Raw genomic sequence first — 19,850 nt, forward strand, 5'->3', positions numbered from 1 at the left:
CGCGGCTGGATACCCCCTGGATGGGACACCAGTCCACTGCAGGGCACACACAGACACAAACACACACCAGGGGCAATTTTCCCAGAAGCCAATTAACCTACAAGTATGGGGAGACCACGCAAACTCCACGCAGACAGCATCCCAGGTCTGGAGTTGAACCCAGGGACCCAGATCTGTGAGGGCGCTATGTTTAATACCGCACCAGTGTTATACACTCGTTTTAACCGTTATAAAATTGTTATGCACAAATCTGTGATTGCTGCATAACTAGGTTTATTTTTAATAGTTTATGGAGCACCGGATCGTCCCTGCAGACGCTGCAATACATCAGAACAGGCAGTCAGAGACTTGTGGGTAAACGGGGAGCCGGTGCTCGCGATCCTGCGTCAGGCGAGGTACGCGTGCCGGGAACCCCGGTGCGGGGGGCCAGGGCCCTTCGTCGCTCCGCTCACGGATCCCACGTCGCCGCGGCGGCCGCGCTCCTACCCCTGACGCGGACGAAGGCCAGCGCCCGGACGGCGCCCGCGCGGTTCTCTGCCACGCACACGTAGGTGCCCGAGTCTCCGCCGGCGGCGCTCTCGATGACCACGGAGCTCCTGCCGTCCACCGAGGAGGGTCCTGAGGCAGCCAAGCGACACCCCCGTCAGACCGCGGCGCGGGCACGGCCAGCAGGGGGCTCTGCGGTTCGGGTTCAGACCCGGGTCTTAATAACCTAACAGACTTCAATTGCAATGACTCTGATTGTTAAGTCCAATCGCCTGTTTGCCAACTTTCTTTATTCCGTTATTTCAAAGAACCTATTTGTGAAAAAAAAATCAGAGCGTGACACCTGCAGGACCCTGGAGCCTCGAGGAGCCTCCCTTGTCCTAGAATGACCACCCATCATGGTCAGTTTCACGGGCTTTCCCAAAAACCAGCGTCCTGAACTGTGAACACTTTGAAGTGTAGGCCTCAAAGCAGCTGGCTCGGTGGCCCTTTAAAGTGAGGCTGCCAGGATTATCCCAGCAGACGGACGATCGGGGGCCAGAAGTCCATTAAAAACATAGAGCAGGGCACGGAATACAGCCAGGCCACAGTGGACTTCCCTGATCCAAATCCCACCTTTTCCCCGTCACTCTCAGCCCCGGTACTGCAGGGCTTCCAGATTCTCATTTCCCTTCAGTTCTTAATTACTTAATTGCCCCCAGCCCGTGCCACAGCTGGCCTCGGCTGCTGTACCTGGCAGGGGCTTGTTGTTGACGGTCCAGGAGATGGTCGGGGTGGGTGCCCCCTGGGCGTGGCAGGAGAGGACGAGGCGCTGCCCCTTGTTCAGGGTCACGTCGCCGGGCAGCTCCTTGAGCACGGGGCGCACGTTCACGGAGAGGCGGGCGTGGCGGCGGGCCGTGCCGGCGGCGTTCACTGCCACGCAGGTGTAGGTGCCAGCATCTCCCGGCTGCCAACAGGAACACAGCACTGGAGGAGATCCTTAGCTTTCACTACAGACTAAGCTCGGTGTAAATGAATAGTATCGTGCACACCGTCCAAGCCAAAGGCGATGGAGCAGGAGTCATTTGCACAGCGCAGGATGACGCAGGGGAATTGTGGTAGCTCAGAGGGCAAGGTCCCGGGTTCAATCCCAGGTAGGGGCCAGCTTGCTCTAATCCCTTCCAGACGGCTCCCCGGTCCACTCAGCCTGCTTTCCAAGTGAGTACCGGAGGTTTATCCTTCCCGGGATAACAGGCCGGCCGGAGCGTGATGCTGACCACATCACCTCCACCTCCACCGCCATTGAGAAACAATGGTGGCCCTTGTCCCCCCATGCGCCTTGATGGCCTGAAAAGGGGACCTAAGCTACCTACAGTACGAGCACAGTAACCTCCTACCTCTGCCTGCTCGACTATGAGCTCCCCAGACCGCAGCACGGTGAACTTCCCCGGCAGGTCGGGCACCACCGCGCCATCCTTCTCCCACGATACCGCGGGCTCGGGCACCCCCTGGGCCGCACAGGGCAGGAGGGCCTGGAAGCCCTGGATGACGGAAGCCTCCGGCTTGCCGGCCGGGATCACGGGTGGCGCTACGGGCACAGAGGAGACAACACGAGGTCGTCCACAGCGCAGCAGGAAGGAGGGAAAAAAAGACAGAATCGCCCGGCCCCCTGGGTGCGTCAAAACAACGGGGACGTTGTTGCTGCAACGGGGGCTGATCCATTCTGAGACCCGCCAGTCTTTTGTTCCAACTCAACTTGACCAACACTTAAATAATTAGCTGGGAGAAAAGAGTTGCAAGGGAATGAATGGGAATAAGATGGGATGGGAGACCCAAGATGGTTCACCCAGGGGTCAGAGACCCCTCGAAGGAAAAGATACCCCACTTCTAGAACCTGCGCGCGATAAAAAGATACACGCCTTATTTTAAGATACCAGCCGAAAGACTGTGCTACCCGGAGACAACGATGATGATGCTGATGATGATTATTATTATTATGAAGTTATTTATTATTATGAAGTAATTATTGAGCACCTCAATAGTCTGCCCACAGCACTCAATAAAGCAGAAACACCGGGCTAGCTCACATTCCATAAATGTTCCAGTTTAAAAGATGATAGAGTACTTTCATTGGGTTTTTGTTAAATTCAATCAGCCAGTGTTCAGCTCAGACATCTGAATGCCAGTCACTGAACACTGCTGTCACGTCCTGTCCCAACGCGGCCGGTCTCTCACCGTGAACGAGCAGCCTCAGGTCCAGACTGGAGCTGCCCGCGGGGTTGCTGGCAGCGCAGGTGTACCGGCCCGCGTCTCCGCGCTGCGTGGGCTCGATCCTCAGCGTCCCGTTGGCAAAGGCCCTGTGCCGGGCGCCGTCCAGCAGGGGGCGCCCCTCCCTCAGCCAGGCCACCTCCGGCTGGGGCTGTCCGTCTGCGGCGCACAGCAAGCTGACCGGCTGGCTTAACACCACCGTGTACTCCAGGGCGGGGGCCGACAGCACCGGAGGAACTGAAATCCAGCACACGTGCGGCTGTTCAGTCATTCGTGGAAAGCGGGTGATCGTTCTCCTTCATGGCTCAATACAAGACGCACAGCTGTACCCACATCTAAGAAGAAAATTCCTTTTCCTTTAAAACTAAAACTTTTGTGCCTTAAAGTTTCATGCCTTAATGGTCTAATTTGACCATTCATTTGGCAAAAAGGGGGCTTCTCTTTGTCTGTTGTCGTTGAAGAAAGATACAAGATGTGAAGAAGGGGTTAACTGATTCCTTTCTGCACAAGGAATGGACTTCTTGTGACACAAGACATTCCAGGCTTCGAGATGTGGCAGGAAAGGGGGATAAATGATAAGGATTCCAGATGCCCCCCTTCTCAAGGAAGGAAACCTAACACTGACCATTTGGTCTGTGAACTGTCTGAGCACCTCGACCTCTGGAAGTTTTGTACCGGCACTTTGAACAAGACTTCGATTTTATTGTTCCTTGCATGCAATAAAACGAATCTGCTTAACTTCATCTCGGGATCCAGAACTAATCTCTGTTGCAACATCGTCGATCCTTGAACGTGTCGGGACAGGACGGGAGTCTCGGCACACTTGGAGTACTCCTTTCCCCCTTCCCCCCTCCCTCAGGCGGCACCCTCATACCCTGCAGGACCAGACGCGTCCTCCCCACGGATGTGCCGGCGTCATTCTGCGCCAGGCACTGGTAGGTCCCGGCATCCCCCAGCGTCACGCGGGACAGCTGCAACGCCCCGTTGGGCAGCACAGCTAGCCGTGGGCCTGCAGGAAGAGGGAGACGGGGAGGTGAGAGGGGCACGTCTAGGGGCAAAACAAAAAAAACAGACAACTGTGGGAGAAGAGAGACAGGGGAAACAAATGGAGGTGCCGACAGATTGGAAAACTGTGATAAGGAGGGAAGTGGCTGACAGAAGGCGTTCCCCCATCCTTACCTGTTACTATGGGAACCCCTTCTCGTTGCCAGGTGACGGTGGGTCTGGGGTAACCGTGGACCTCGCAAGGCAGTACAATCCCATGGTTCAGCACCACCTGCACTGACTCTGCCATTGGCTGCACCTCTGGGGGTTCTGGGCAGAAGCATCACAATTACGTCACGTACCGGGGCTTTGCACCTCGGCACTATCGAGGTGTCGAGCGTGATTAACCCAATAGCCCCGACTTTCAGGAACCTCTGCTGCCATACTGCTGTATTCCCAGCAAGCAATAAAGAATGAGCAACTGATAAGAGTTTTTGCAAACTCAATAAAAAAAATTGTAGTTCATATGTAGTTGGAGTCATACCATAACAGGGCAAATCGCCTGTTACTGTACTTTAGGTAATGTAGTATGTCTGTAGTTCATGTAATGGGTTTAGGACCACTTATCTCTTTTAATCGGTGTTAAAGGCAAAATGGCACAACTCTGAGCTATGGTTCAATGCCCAATCTCATTTTCTTGTTATTATCAGGTCAACAGAACATGTTCTATCTAAAGTTGTGGCTCAACCATCTGTGTAGCAGAAAGAAAAGGCCCATTGGACAACACAGGGGAAACGGTTCCCTTGTAAACTCCTGGGTTTCGGCAATATTCAAGAGGCATGAGAAAGTAAACTGCTGGATCATATAAACTGTCAGCTGCACAAGCTGTAGCGGAGCTCGTTCGGGCGCGGTGATGTCATCGCCCTCCCTGGGCGTAGCAGGGACCTCAGCCGCCTGGGCTGGGGGGGGTCTCCTTTAGCTCGCTCGGCTGGTTCCCTGTTGTGTTCCGCCGGAGGCCCGGGTTCGCGCCCCAGGTGATGCGGGACGGAACGGGCTGGCGGAGGGCACGAGACCGCGCGGAACCGCCACGGGCTTAACGCCACACGCTGCCGTGTTCACCTCCCCCCCCCCTGGCTGCCCTGCTCCAGTGTGTGCCGTCACTTACCGTGCACAGTTAGGGTGATGTGCTTGTAGGCCACCCCAGCGGCGTTGCGGGCAGAGCAGGTGTATCTTCCTGCATGGCTGGGGGTCACAGCTGTGATCTCCAGGACACCTGGGGGGGGGGGGCACAGAGGTCATCTCCTTGTCCATCCCAGTGACAACTCAAGCTCCGGATGCTTAGGACACCCAATCTGCTCTCCAGTAAAACTGCCCCTACCCCCAAATTCTTTCGTTCAGGTTTTGGAACATGAAGTTAGAGGATATTGATAACCAGAATGAATTTTGCCCTAAAGCAAAAAATAGAATTGTAATCATTTTTTGAGATGTGAATGTGAATGGTGCTTACCTGTGGGCAGGATCCTATAGCTGCCACCTCTGCTGCCCAGCCGTGCTCCACTCTTTGTCCAGCTGACCTCTGGCTCAGGACGCCCCGTGACGTGGCAGGGGAGAATCACGGGGGACATCGTGGTCGCCGTGACCACAGTGACATCATCCTCAATGGAAGGTGGGACTGCGCCCAGCAGGAGGAGAGAGAGAGGGAACGAGATGATGGGCATCGAAGGAGAAGAAATTCACACAATTCCCAGTTTACTACAAGAAAGCACCCTGCCATAGCTGAATCAATAGCCTAAATATTTATACGTATTGTTTTAAAAGCCAAGGGCGTTTCATGCACTCTGTCACAGGAAATGCTTAAATATTTTCCTTGCACAAATTTTTGTTTGAGCACAAGCTGGAAAAGAGGCAGTGTGGAGCAGCACCTCTGGCCGAGGTGGACTGGAGATTAACCCAGACTTTCTTGCGGCGATTGTTGACAAAAAAGAAACCCAAATCATTTATGCAACTCAACAAGGCGTTGAAAAAAAAATCTGATCAGCAATTGCTTGCGCCCCCTGGGGGCTGAAGCTCCAGTCCGGTCGGCGCGGGTCGGCATGGCGATGGGCAGCACCTTGCAGGGTGACCTCGACGAGCCTGCGCTCCTCTCCAGCCTCGTTGGCTGCCGTGCACTCGAAGTAGCCTTCGTCCTGGCTGGCCGGGGAGGTGATGACCAGCGAGCCTGAAGACAGCAGCCTTGGAAAGGAAAACCACCGAACAGTGAGGGACCGGGGCGGCTGCTGCAGCTCTCACACGGCTGTACGACGTTCGTAGGTAACATGTGCTTTACCATACTCTACCTTCCTGCGCTCCGCTTTTACCATGATTCCACTTGGCCTTACACTGTACCTAACACTGCACCCTGCGCAGTGACCCCAGTTCAATCTGTTCTTCCATTGGTGTGACATCTCCTAAGGCAATAGGAGGCCTTTACCTCTCCCACAATCTCATTACAAACCAGAGTGAGTCCCAGAGGGCCAGAAAACACTGAACCCCTGCACGTATTAACACTACGAGTGGCAGCACTGCAGTGGTATTATTCATTTCTTTAAATAAGCCCCTTTAACCCATCAGTGTGAACCACCTTCACGGCAGTTGCTGCTCTGTAAGGGTGTTGATAACCAGACATAAGCGACTGAGCCACCTGTAAGCCCCTGGCTGGCGCGAGAGGTCGATGGGGGAGCCGTTCCTCTTCCAGGTCACCCGGGGGGGGGGCGTGCCGGAGGCCTCGCAGCTGAGGGAGGCCCTCACCCCCTCCGTCACCGTCACGTTGGGGGGCCCCGGGCTGATCGAGGGACCCACTGCGCCCACGGAGGAAAGGAGAGGTGAGAACCAAGGGGGGGGGGGGGGTGGGGGGGCGGACAACCAGCCCCAGTGAAGGGCAAATCGGAGACCGTGACCCGAGCTGCAGTCCCAGTCTCTCGGGCCAGTCAGTAAATCTCGGGCACACCACACTGTAAATTCACGGACGTTATAGACAAATCCTACACATTTCGAATGCAGCACCACATCGTGAACTTTGTGAAAGTACTGCAAGTACTGCAAACTCGCATCTGAGCTCTCACGAATAGCGGCCCTTCCTGCTCACTGGTCACCGTAATGACTGATGTAATGCGACGTACGAGCGAATAAGTATAGAAATGCGCCAACATGATCTGCATGCCGTTAACAAGTGGTATTCGTTGGAAAAAACAGGTCAAAACAGAAAGCAAAATTCCTATTGGATTAAAGGAGATGTATTCACAAGGCTGCTTGCTTATAGTGTATAGTGCTAATAGTGAATTATGGCCGCTTCACCTCCCCAGAGGTTTGGTTGCCTTGTTCTGAATCACAGAATATGGAGCTGCACATACCTGGAAACTTCATCTATCTTGTGGTGTAAATTGGAGGTTTAAAAGCGACTGTGTACATTTGACTTTCACCGTGGTTTGAAATGCGCTCGTCAGTGCCGATTCTTTCGAAACCCAGAAATATCAAAACAGCCCCGCGGCTCCCCTTTAAAAAAGGGCGACGGAGCCCGACACGCCTCCCCCCAGACGCGCACGAGGGGGCGCTCTGCCGCGGCGGGGAGGGGGCCCGTACCGTGCACCCGCAGGTCGATCCCTCTGCGCTCCGAGCCGGCGGGATTGGAGGCGGTGCAGAGGTAGCGCCCCGCGTCGGACACCCCGGCCTCGGCGATCCGCAGGGATCCCTCCGGCAGGACCTCGAGCCTGGGGGAGGGGGAGGGGGCACAACAGCAGCAGCTTTCAGGGGCGCGGAAGACAGCCCGCAGGCCCTGTGGGGTTTTGTTTTCCTGAAATACCTCTGAGAGCACCATCCCCTTTGCTGTCAAAATACCACAGTGGTCCCCTGCTGGAAGATAAGTTGGTGATGTACTAATACGTAACATTTTAATTTGACTTCCTGGCTTAAGGGGGGGGGGTGCTAGTCTTTGCTCACTGCAATCAGCACAGACGTAGAGCACGCCAGCCGAGGTGAGGAAATTTAGCCACCGAGCATTTAACATGTTCAAACTCTGTCGGCGGATTTTTACAGAGGCTAGTGACAGGGCTCCAGAAACCTGCAATAATCCAGGTTGTCCTAATGAGGGTCTGTTAATTAAAGTCTCCTGAAAATGATTGGCCCATGCCGTCAGGCCCCACCTGAAAGAATAGACTGAGGCTGGAGATGGGGGTGGGGAGGGGGCTTCACTGGGAGTGAAGGTAAACTTACCATCTAAGGGCGCAGGTACGTCCTCTGCCTAACTAGCTTCAGGACTCAATGCTGTCTGTATTTATGTTCGGTGAATGTCCAGTGATGGACTCCCCCCCCAGTTCCCTAGCAGCATGCTCTGTGGCTCCAACTTGTCCTGACCTGGCGTGCTCCTGGACCAGTGGGGCGCCATCTTTCCTCCATGTGACGGTGGGGGCGGGCAGTCCTTCAGCCACACAGGGCAGCACGGCCCCCTGACCGGCATGGGCGGTGACCAGCGAGGGGCCCGCTTGAATCCCGGGCGGCACTGCGGTGCAGGGATAACGAGGAGCCGTCAGGCATGAACAGGGACTCACAGGGGGTGGGAAAACTGCTCTCCCCAAGTGGAGGCTTTGTCAGGTCAGAGAAAAAAAACACCAATTCATACGACAAAAGAATGAAAACGCGAGAGGGAGAAACCGCTTTCAAGGCCTTTATACCACCAGATTCCAACAGCCTTGCATTCAAAATAAACGCAGCGCCCCCCCGGCGCTGCGCCCCCTGCAGGACATGGGAGACCTTGCCCACCTTGCACCTCCACGGTGAATTCCAGGCGGCTGCTCCCGGCGACGTTGGTGGCCACACAGCTGTACTGCCCACTGTCCTGGGCGCCGACCTCCTGGATCTCCAGGAACTGACCGCCTGCCAGACTCTGGACGCGGCCCCCCAGCTGGACAGAGACAGGGAGAAAGTGGCGCCCCACCGCAAGGGCCCAGGTCTATCAAGGCGAGCAAAGTCGAGCCGCGGGTATTTTTTCCCCCGCCATCCGCCATTTTCATTTTTAGCCCTTTAAAGGTGCCACCAGACGGGCTGATCAGCCCTCGGGCTCATTGGCGTCTCCCTCCCCCCCGGCGTTTTCAGCCATGAGCCTGTGCCCACCCTCACCTGCAGCTTGGCGCCGTCCTTGTGCCACTGGATGGCGGGGGGGGGCTCGCTGTCGGACCGGCACTCCAGGGTCAGGTGTCCTTTGGCCACTGCTGTCACCGTCCTGGAGTCCGCGGAGCCCAGCAGGGTGGGGGGCACTGGAACAACACAGCAGCGCCACCCCCTTGAGTCCTCTCCTACTTGGAACTGCCTCATCATATCCACCTCGTGTGCCACCACCGATGAGCTACGGCTCGGCCTGTGACCCCTGCTGCTCAGCGAGGAGAGCGAGGGCTGGAGGTAACCCGCCCCCCCCCCCCAGTCACCTTCCACCATGCCTCGGATGGGCCTCCGCTCCCGCCTGCAGGAGCCCTGTGTCCGACGCTCACCTTGCGGCAGGCCCACGGCGGAAAGGTGCCTCTTACCCGCCGCACTCCTCGAACAAGCCTCACCTTGAACCCGGATCCAGTGGTTCCTCCCGTCCTCCCCTGCGGGGCTGCTGGCCAGACAGGTGTACAGACCCGCGTCCTCCACCTGTCGGCGCACGGGCGAAAGAGAGGCAACGCTAAGGGTGGGGCTCTGGGGACGGGTCAAGGGGCGCTGGGCCTACTGGAGTGTTGGTTTGGACCCCAGCTGCTGAGACAGAGCCTGAGGTGTCTTTTGCTGGCAGGCTGTATTGGCTCTGGACAGCGTGCACGCTGTTTTTGTAGCTTTGGCTTGGGTTTCGCCGTATCGGCTCTGTTCCTTTAACCACGATGGTTCTGCTTTAGTGCATTTCCCACAGTGCACCACTTTAACAGGAGAGGGTTCAGAAAACACAACCACACAAACCCCAAATCGAGAATCTCCGAGCCCAGGGAGCAAGTAACCCAGAAAACGGGTGGAACGTGGGTCCCAGTGCCAATCAGTTCCCACGCCTCGAACCCTTGGCCGGGCGGGGGGCCCACCTGTATCCTGCCTATCCTCAGCAGCTGCCCCTGCCTCTGTGTGACCGCCGCCCCCAGCAGGGGCCGCCCGTCTCTGAGCCAGCTCAGGGTGGGGGGGGGGACGCCCTCGGCCGCACACTCCAGCTCCAGGGGGCTGTGGACGGCGACGGACACCTCCTCCGGGGACCCGGAAGCCAAGATCTTCGGAGGCTCTGGGGAGACGAAGCGGCCGCAGAGGGCCCAGAGTTAGGAACGCCAGCCGGCTTCGGGGGCGCAGGAGCAGCAGGGGCGACTGGCGCGGGCGAAAGACACGCTGGTAGGGCAGGACGCGCCACGCCCGAGAGGCAGCAGGCGGAGAGCTGGAGGGTTTTTGTCTTTACAAAGAGTGAAGGATAATAATCATAATAATAGCTTACACTTATATAGCCCTTTTCTGGACACTCCACTCAAAGCGCTTTACAGGTAATGGGGATCCCCTCCACCACCCCCAGTGTGCAGCCCCACCTGGATGATGCGACGGCAGCCATAGTGCGCCAGAACGCTCCCCACACACCAGCTCTCAGTGGGGAGGAGAGCAGAGTGATGGAGCCAGTTCATAGATGGGGGTTATTAGGAGGCCATGATTGGGAAGGGCCAATGGGAAATTTGGCCAGGACGCCGGGGTTACACCCCTACTCATGCACTACCGTACCTTCGCTCTGCTATGCCTTGCTTTTGCGATAATTCTAGTGCTCGACACCTAGTACAGCACACAGCATACACCCGGCGTGAGTGCTTGTCGATACAACACACACCTGGCCTGAGTGTGCGTCGGTGCAGCGCACAGCGGCATGAGTGTGCGTGTCGGTGCAGCGCACGCCCGGCGTGAGCGTGCGTGTCGGTGCAGCGCACGCCCGGCGTGAGCGTGCGTGTCGGTGCAGCGCACGCCCGGCGTGAGCGTGCGTGTCGGTGCAGCGCACGCCCGGCGTGAGCGTGCGTGTCGGTGCAGCGCACGCCCGGCGTGAGCGTGCGTGTCGGTGCAGCGCACGCCCGGCGTGAGCGTGCGTGTCGGTGCAGCGCACGCCCGGCGTGAGCGTGCGTGTCGGTGCAGCGCACGCCGGCGTGAGTGTGCGTGTCGGTGCAGCGCACGCCGGCGTGAGGGGCACTCCTCCCTTACCCAGCACGGTCAGGTTGAAGGTCTTGGTGCTGCTGCCGGCCTGGTTGCTGGCCACACAGCTGTAGTGCCCCGCGTCGTGCGGCGTGACAGCGGGCAGGCGCAGGCGGGTCTCCTGCCCGTCCGACAGCAGGTTGCGGTGCAGCGAGAGGGGCTGGCCGTCCTTGAACCAGGACAGCGAGGGCGGCGGGACGCCCCGGGCCTCGCAGGTGAAGGTCACCGCCGACCCCTTCACCACGGTCACCTGCTCCGAGGGCTCAGAGCGATCCACTCCGGGCGGCACTGCCACACACACACACACACAGACACAGAGGGAGATGTTGAAGCCTCTCCAGCAGGACTGAGAGAAATTTCCGAGCTCTTTTCAGATCTCGCACAGCTTCAGGCTGCTGACCCCGCAGCTCGCTGACCCACACAAGCCTAGCGGCAGTAACAGCGGGGACCTCCAGAGCTTCTCTGACCGACTTGAAAGAGCTGTGCTTTTTCCTCTGTTCCACGCCATGTGAAAGTGCATCTTCACACAGGCAGGTAACTCGTCACGCCCTGCAGGGGGCAGGGAAAGCACTCCTTGCTTGTCTCATGTGGTCACAGAGAAAGTAACAAAAACCTTTCAGAAAGAAAACAAAAAGATCGCTTGCCTTTCTAAAAAATGCAGAAACCTGCCTAATGGCCTTCACGTCACAAGTGCCTTTATCACCTGAATAAATCTGAGCTCCTTCGGCTCCTGAAAGCGTGCAAAACCTGTTTCACGTCAGTGCGATTTTGTTTCGTTTGTACATCACTTCCTCTGTCTCCCAGGAGTACCTTGGACCTGCACGTCATAGCTGAGCTCTGCCTGTCCAGCTGGGCTGCGGGCCACACAGGTGTAAACGCCGGAGTCGGACAGGTGAACTGGAGAAATCCTGCGGCACAAAGCAGAGCACGAGGCCCGTCAGCTGGAGCTGCACGGAACTACCTTCCAGCGTGGTCAGACAGCTCACCAGGGCCCGGCACCAGCTCACACTCTGTCCTTCCACTTCAAGAGAACTCAGGTGTTAGTGCCAAGATGAGGGTCATACATGCACATGAGAAAAACCTTTAACTCAGCGTATTTGCATTAGGGATGAATGATGCATTCACAAATGAAAGAAATCCTGATGTGAAGAATTCAGGGGTGAGTAAAAAAAGGTTACAATTGACAGGAGGCCATTTAAACCAGTTAGCTCATTTAGCAGCTCGAAGCTGCTTCTTGAAAGGCACCAGAGTATCAAGCTTCAACCTCATGGCTGGGCAGCTTGTTCCACACCCCCACATCTCTTTGTGTAAGGAAGTGCCCCACCCCCTTTTGGGTTTTTAAAGCTGGAAAGAAAGCGTACAAGGAATTTCTGAAGTTTCCTGTACTCTCCCTGATATACCAGGTGAATGAAACCTTTCATTCCACTCCAGAGGCAACATCATTCTTCAATCTGAGGAGCCGAGGCCAAGTTGCCCCCTTCCGACGCCACCATCCCGTCGGCTGGGAGACCGCTTCCCTACTCGACACCCCCACACACGCAGGAGCGCGTCGGGGGTCCGGACAGGGGCTGACCTGAGGGCGGTGTCCGAGGAGAGGAGGCGCGTGCGAGGGGAGAGGCTCAGCGGGCGTCCGTTCCTCAGCCAGGTGAGCCGCGGCGGGGGGGTGCCCGCGGCCTGGCACTGCAGGGTCACCACGCCGTCCTGGGCCGCCGTCACCGCCCTGGGCTCCGCCGAAGAGCCCGCGATGGCAGGGGGCACTACGGTGGGCACAGATCCAGTACAGTTCTGTCATTTCACAGCTTTTGTTTCTTTTCAGATCGAAAATTCAGGTCAATTTTCTTTCAATTACCCTTTCAAACGACTAAATTAAATCACTAAAAGAGCGCTAAAGGAGACTCCCAAAAAGAGAGAAGTACAGACACTGCACTGCAGGACAACAGTCACTGCTGACCTCTGCTGGCCAGATAGTCACACTACATGTGTATTTCCGCATAAGGACGGTGACAGTGGAGCAGCAGTAAAGGTGCCACTAGTGCCTCACAGCGCTTGAGCCCTGGGTTCGATTCTGGTCTGGTACACCAGCGTTTGCATGCTTTCCCCTTGGCCGCATGGGTTTTCTCGGCGTGTGCATTTTTCCTGCCACAGTAGGAATCCGTGACGGAAGTATCCGGTCCGCGAACGAGGAAGAGCCAGACTGACCCGTCACCGTGAGGGTGTAGATCCTGCTCTCGCGGCCGGCAGGGCTCTCCGCCAGGCAGCTGTACGTCCCCGAGTCGGCAGCCCGCAGCCCCAGGAGCCTCAGAGAGGCCCCGTCAGGAGACGCCCTGAAACACACACAGACACCGCACCTCGCTGAGCTGGAGAGCGTGACTACCGAGCTCTAGTGAAACTGTCCGCATCAGGGGGAACTCCCGACGCTGACATGGGTTAGTCTGATACTTCATCAACAGAAGAGACTACCACAGATACATGACAAGGGGGTGTTCAATTTATATACCCCGTCATTATGAAATATTCTAGACGTCACAGCTACAGTCAAAGGTACAGGAGGGGTCACTGCAGCCCCCCGGTGCCATACAGCACAAGTTCTGCCTACTAGGTCCAGGCAGAGAAATTAGAGATTAAACAGCTAATAAAGCTTCGTTAGTACAAGAAAAGCACAAATTGTGTGTGGCACCACGACTGGCCCCTAGATATGTTATATAGTACATTTATTATAATACATATTATGCCTGTTGGTGCATGCAAATGGAAAAGCCAGGTGTTTGATGAAAGTATTGAAACGTACTGCAGATGCTCTGTGTCCGCCAGGTCCAAGGGTGCCCCATCTTTCAGCCACTTCAGATCGGGTTTCGGGGTGCCCACGGCCAGGCACTCCAAGGTCAGCTCCTCTCCCACGGGCACGCTGAGCTCAGTGGGGCGTCCCGAGCCGAGGATGCTGGGAGGCACTGAAATAAAACCACACCGACACATCAGCAGCCTCTGGGGAAGAGACATCAGTCAGTAGCTCAACAGGGATGGGTAGCATTTGGGCAACACCACCATAGTTAATTAATTCAGCCGTATACTGAGGCCACCCCTTAAAAAAACAATTAAATATCTCTGAAGTCAGGGAGCCCAAGCCGCCTAAACCTTAGACAAATAAAAAACATGAGTTTTTAAAAGTGGGAGTGAATTTTCTTAGGATAATGCCCTGAGCTAATCAATGTGCTTCTGTTGACTGGGATTCTGTGTTTAGCACAACTGACCTTCTCCGAAAGACTACAGGTTGAGCCACAGCCTGGCCTACCTTGCACGGTGACCCTGTAGTCCTTGCGCGTCTCCCCCTCGCTGTTCCTCGCCAGGCAGGTGTAGGTGCCGGTGTGAGAGAGCTGGAGGGGTCCGAGCTCCAGCCTGCTGCCCCCTGCTGCCCAGCGCCACTGGATGCTACTCTCTGTGCACCACACACACACACACAGGGCAAAGTCACATGGCTGGTCACCTCCCCTCCCCTCACATCAGACCAGGCATGAGCAGAAAAACGTTCAGGGCAGGGCGGCTGTGGAACTGACAGGCAGGGAAACGCTGCCCACTGGTTCAAACGTCTTTGCCTCTATTGGAGAACCTTAATCGGATGGAGATAATTACCTGATAGGCTGGGGAGGAAAATCAAACTACAGTCAGCATTATGTGCCTGTTTAAACTATGACAGCAGAGGTCAATATTATTCAGAGAGGTACTGTACTTGTCTTATTACTGAAGTGTGTTTGCAATAATCTGCTGCCCTTATCTGCAGACCGGCGTCAGTGCAGTAGATTGAGGACAGTCTAACGGAAATAAAATAAATAATTTGGTACGAAAATTTCTGCAGTTCTAGCTTTGCCCCTTTCTGACAAGCAAAGCAACAAGCTGACTTCTTGCTGTTGCCTGTTCTTACCAATAGGGGTGCCGTCCTTCAGCCAGGTGATGCTGGGAGCTGGGACACCTGTGGCTTCGCAGAGGAGCGTCAGGTGAGTGCCCAGGGTCCTGGTCACGGTTTGCTGGAGGGGCTGGTCCAGGACAGGGGGAACTGGGAAGCGACATTTCAGCAGGTTTCCAGACACCCGAAGGAAAATGAGAAAGACCGCCATCGCCCTCGGTGTGTAACGGGCTGCCCCTGCTCTTTAAACTGAATGAGCACACCTCCTGGGCCCAAACAAACCACTGGAAGAGAGGCGAGGTTCTTTAAAGATTGCCTCTGTCTGGCGGCCCGTATCGATACAAACCAGATACCTGGCTCATTCTAAAATCCACAAAGAAAACTTAGCACTAAGTGTAAGACTTAGCCGTAATCTGGTGAGGACTGAGAGCCAATAAATATAATCTTAAACAACAACAGCTTTATCCCACAGAAGACTGGTGTCCTGTGTACTGTAGGAGCTCACAGTGAGTGGCGAGCTTACGATCAATGCGATTTCAAAACTGCATTATGAAAGGCAGAGATGGGGGGAATAGAGAGTCACATGCCACTCCTACCGTGCACAGTCAGGCGGAATGTCCTGTCCACTTGTCCAGCGATATTTGACACCTTGCAGGTGTACAGGCCACTATCAGCAACCTGAGGACAGAAATCACAGAGCACACCTTAAAACAAGTGCTGCTCCAGAGGGCAGCACAGAGGTGTGCAGGTGACTGCTGCAGCCTCACAGCCTCAGGACCGCCTTCTGCTTTGACTGTTCTGCCTGCGGTGTTTTCTCTTTCTCTAGGTGATCTGGTCGCCTTTCAGCTCCCAGGGACATGCAGGCTGGGTTAACTGGTTTCTGCAGAGCGTGTGCGTGTGTGTGTGGTCACCTGTGAAGGACAAGTGCTCTTCCAGGGATTTGGTGCTGCTTGCCTCAACGACAGGGTCAGCTCAGTTGCAAAAAGCAAAAGCAGGTGAGGTGATGTCGAGGAACTGAATCGGGGAGCCCTGGTTTTATTTTGTTCACGGTGTCGCCACAGATCACGTGGCTGAGTGATGGAAATCGGAGTACCTGCACCCCCTGGATCTCCAACCGGTGTCGGTCCATCTTCAGCCCGTGATCCGGTGCCAGCTGCAGCCCGTTGCGGTACCAGGTGACCTCAGGCTCCGGCACACCCTGCGCATCGCAGTGTAGGGTGACGGAGCCACCAGCACGAGGGGTCACGATCTCCTTGTCTGGATCTGGGTGTGGCTTAAGCGTGGGCGGGGCTTTAACAGGAAATGGGAGTGGTTATCACGGGGTGGGGCTACATATGTGGCTACTGCTTTGCTGGGCTGCATCAGGAAAGTACCTGTCATTAGCCTATCACAACTGAGGCATTGTGTTAATGACATCCCTTGCTTACACACATTCAAATACATCACTACAATAGTCAAATCTCACTGTGACAACATCTGTTAGTCTCAAAACACTTTTATTCTGCATCAAGTGTGTTAAAAGTATTCTGCATTCTCCTCCACAACTTGAAAGTGGAGGTGACACCGACATGGTGACATCAGAGTGTGTCTCACCGTAGACGCTGAGGAGGAGGTGCTTCTCGCCCTGACCAGCAGGGTTAGTGGCCGTGCAGACGTACAGCCCCGCGTCAGCCAGCTGAGCCCTGGGCAGCTGCAGCACCTGACTCCCTGGGGAGAGGAACACAGGTCCACACTGGCTCCGCAGCACTGGGCGAGCAGGGCTGTCACCCGGCAAGGTGACACTTTGATCTGGTGGTACTGTCTGTACAGTGAAATCCAGTACAAAGGGGTCCTGTCCAACCCTCCTTATTGCTCAGGGTACGTACCTCACGGTAACACAAACTGTGATGACAATGATGTACAACGGGCACAGCGAGCATTATAGTGCCTAGAGCAGACATGCATGGAAACTGCGTTTGTCTGAACCTGGGAAAGGCAAGTTTGAAGCATCCATAACACTCCAGTGTACGTCTGTGTTACTAATGCTTTACTTAAACAAAGGAGGCAACAGGGCCCTTCTTAAATTAAGGATCAATTAAGCAATTGAAGCTTTGGTTGAAGTAATGCAAGACAAGTCCTGCAACGCCTTGGATTAGTCCCATGATTGCTTTCCCTTGGGCTGACTGATGGGATGGACAGGAGAATGAAAAGGGAACCCAGCAGGCCTGAGAGTGGGAAGGAGTTGAAATAAGTACAGAGGAAGCAAGGTGAGACTCCAGCCCGACTGCCAGAGCTGAGACACTGAGGACTGAACTGTGTCTTAGTGTATCGGCTGGAGCTCAGAGAGGAAGAAAGTGTAGCACATCTGATGAAACTGACAGGCTGTAAGGGCGATTGTCTGAGTGTTATAACAGACCTGTGGGTCTCCAAGTGATACAGGAGATGTATTTTGAAATGACACCTCTTACCTGGCAAGATCTGGAGGCCAGTGCCAAAATGCAGAGTTTTCCCATCTCGAGCCCAGGAGATCTCGGGGGAGGGGTACGCCTGCACGTCACACAGCAGTGACACCATGTGACCTTCGATCACACTGATGTGCTCCGGGTTCGCCCCCACAATCCTAGGAGGAACTGGGCAGGTGGGCCAGAGTTAACATTAATACACCGCAGTGCAGCCGCCACCTTAATTCATAACATCCATCACATGAAAATTTGTATCACTCCAGTACTGCAGTAAACCTCATGCACAACAAACAGCAATATTACTAACACTGCAGACTACAAAAATAAACAGAGCTTATACCACACTATCCACTGTCGCCTAAAATATTCATGTTACCGCTTCATGTTATTTGCAAGAAAACAAACTGATGCTGATGGGTAATTAGGTACATTTAGCAGGTTTGGTCTGCTCAGCATGAACCTTCAGTTTAAAACAGTTCTTTTAAACCACACAACTGAAATGCCAAGAGAAACCGAAGACATGAGCTATCCTAGATCCTAGAAGGCAGGCAGTTTGCTCACCAGCTGTACTGGACTATTGGGAGTTCACACACTTCTGACTCACCTTGTACAGTCAGGCTGAAGAGTTTCTCAGCTGAGCCCACCTTATTCTCAGCCACACACAGGTACCCGGCCATATCAGAGCTCTGCACCATGTCAATCTGGGAAGGAGGCAGGGCAGAAGTTAGACAGAGCCGGCAGGGAGGAACAGGAAGGTGTTTTTGGACCTGGATCACCGAATTCCCTCTATTTCTATGCAATTACTAGCAGTTAATACCCGCATCATGCCTAACACAGAAACAGCACAATGGAGTTTTAATATACTTCTGTATCTTCAAGGACAGTGGTTCAAGACTTCCAAACTCCCCATACATGTTTTTGATCATACAATTTTAGGAAGACTGTCCTTCATGTGTTTACTGAACAGGACTTTCTGTCTTTTAATATGCATCCCTGACTACTTGACTACCTCACTCATGAACCCTGGCAGAGGGCGACAGAAGTGGCTGCCCTAGCGATGTGACCCCTGACCTGCAGCAGCTTCCCGTCCTCCAGGATGCGATGCCGCGCGCCGCCGTACAGAGGCGCCCCATCCTTGAGCCAGGAGATCGCCGGCGTCGGGGTGCCCGACGCCTCGCACCTCAGCTGGGCCGTAGAGTTGACCACCATCCCTACCTCGTCCACAAAGTCCCCTGCCTGGCCGAGGATCACCGGAGGCACTGCCAACGAGGGGAAAGGAGATCACTGAGGCTTGATTGGCTCTTCCGTGCCACACTACAGTCTCATTGCCAAGCTAGCTGTGTGCCCCCTCCGCTAGGCACATGACACGTGACATGTGCTGTCAGTGAGAACGCACTGGGCCCCAGACCCTGGAGCGGCAGCGCAGCAAGGCGCAGACGGGCAACAGGCCTACCCAGCACCTCCAGCTCGTAGTGCATGCGGTCCTCCCCAGCCTCGTTGACCGCTTGGCACGTGTATTTCCCAGCATCCTCCACTCGCGCCCTCGGGATCTGGAGGGCATGACCCCCTGGAAGCACAACCACAGCATCGCTGAGCAACACCGGCGGGCGGGGGGAGTGGGGGGGGGGGCATAAGTGGGGAAATAACCAGAAGCACAAAAAATGACCCAGATGATCCTGTGGCACACCACGCAGGTTTAAATACTTGGCATTTCAAACGAGGGCGACGCCGGTCTTCCCATCTGCCAAGCTACACTACTGACACCCGGCAGAGCTCCTAGAAGAGTTTTCTACAGTTTCTCACAGCTAATTACAGTAAGGTGCCAGCTTAACTTAATGGATCTAATTCCTGTCTGACCTGAATCTGTTGGGTTTTGGGTTTTTTTTCTACACAATGTCTTCTGAAGCCGATTTAAAACACGCCCCCGGCTCGGGCGCAGTGCGAGTGTTTTTTCGGAGAGCGAGAGGGGCCCTGATCGGCGGCGGCGGCGCTGCGCCCACCTGGCAGGACCGTGACCCTCGCGCTCGTGCTCAGCTTCTTCCCCTCGTGGTACCAGGTGAGCAGCGGCGGGGGGATGGCGTTGCTCTCGCAGGACAGGGTCACGGGGCTGTTAGCCACCACCTCCCTCCTCTCCGTCATCCCCTCCGCCTCTCCCTCCTCCTCCACCTCCTCCTCTTCCTCCTCCCCGCCCCGCTCGCCCAGTTCCCACGCGGACGGGCGACCATGGGAGCGCTGAAACACGGGAGGCACTGCGGAGGAGCACAGGGAAAGAACAACAAGTCACAGTGGCCATCCATGGGAAAGGGTGAAGAGCCCAGATTGGCGAGTATGGCTCTGACAACACCAGGCTCTGGAGACTGGAGCCCAGATTGGCGAGTACGGCTCTGACAACACCAGGGTTCTGGAGCCCAGACTGGCAAATATAGTGCTGGTAAAACCCAGACGTGCTGCTTCGTCACCATCCTCAGACCCGCCACTGTGTGGACAGGGCAGATAGCATGTAGTGCAAGAACAATACATGACCGGCACCGAGTTCTGTCATGTTGAATTACCCCTCTCTCCAGGCACCTCACTATAATTTAGAGATCATT

General features: G+C 55.4%; 1 protein-coding gene across 5 annotated transcripts in view; it reads right to left on the reverse strand.

Annotated features, from left to right (window-relative positions):
• The window catches only part of hmcn2 (hemicentin 2), a 74,332-nt gene that overhangs the window by 14,362 nt on the left and 40,120 nt on the right, over positions 1–19,850 (reverse strand). For all 5 annotated transcript variants that reach the window (XM_069183414.1, XM_069183413.1, XM_069183415.1 and 2 more), the window contains exons 34-64: positions 19,260–19,508; positions 18,713–18,826; positions 18,331–18,518; positions 17,864–17,960; positions 17,266–17,427; positions 16,412–16,525; positions 15,912–16,108; positions 15,415–15,496; positions 14,837–14,968; positions 14,210–14,353; positions 13,709–13,868; positions 13,120–13,244; positions 12,494–12,677; positions 11,731–11,828; positions 10,930–11,208; positions 9,795–9,985; positions 9,300–9,381; positions 8,869–9,005; positions 8,512–8,653; positions 8,107–8,251; positions 7,336–7,463; positions 6,398–6,554; positions 5,828–5,949; positions 5,225–5,389; positions 4,883–4,990; positions 3,913–4,047; positions 3,608–3,742; positions 2,701–2,970; positions 1,863–2,053; positions 1,219–1,432; positions 487–618 (exon numbers count right to left, since the gene is read on the reverse strand). In XM_069183414.1, the coding sequence (XP_069039515.1) occupies positions 487–618; positions 1,219–1,432; positions 1,863–2,053; positions 2,701–2,970; positions 3,608–3,742; positions 3,913–4,047; positions 4,883–4,990; positions 5,225–5,389; positions 5,828–5,949; positions 6,398–6,554; positions 7,336–7,463; positions 8,107–8,251; positions 8,512–8,653; positions 8,869–9,005; positions 9,300–9,381; positions 9,795–9,985; positions 10,930–11,208; positions 11,731–11,828; positions 12,494–12,677; positions 13,120–13,244; positions 13,709–13,868; positions 14,210–14,353; positions 14,837–14,968; positions 15,415–15,496; positions 15,912–16,108; positions 16,412–16,525; positions 17,266–17,427; positions 17,864–17,960; positions 18,331–18,518; positions 18,713–18,826; positions 19,260–19,508 (4,779 nt within the window). The remainder of the gene's footprint in view (positions 1–486; positions 619–1,218; positions 1,433–1,862; positions 2,054–2,700; positions 2,971–3,607; positions 3,743–3,912; positions 4,048–4,882; positions 4,991–5,224; positions 5,390–5,827; positions 5,950–6,397; positions 6,555–7,335; positions 7,464–8,106; positions 8,252–8,511; positions 8,654–8,868; positions 9,006–9,299; positions 9,382–9,794; positions 9,986–10,929; positions 11,209–11,730; positions 11,829–12,493; positions 12,678–13,119; positions 13,245–13,708; positions 13,869–14,209; positions 14,354–14,836; positions 14,969–15,414; positions 15,497–15,911; positions 16,109–16,411; positions 16,526–17,265; positions 17,428–17,863; positions 17,961–18,330; positions 18,519–18,712; positions 18,827–19,259; positions 19,509–19,850) is intronic.

The sequence above is a fragment of the Lepisosteus oculatus genome, chromosome 24 (genome assembly GCF_040954835.1).
Source record: "Lepisosteus oculatus isolate fLepOcu1 chromosome 24, fLepOcu1.hap2, whole genome shotgun sequence".
In the NCBI taxonomy this organism is placed as follows: domain Eukaryota; kingdom Metazoa; phylum Chordata; class Actinopteri; order Semionotiformes; family Lepisosteidae; genus Lepisosteus; species Lepisosteus oculatus.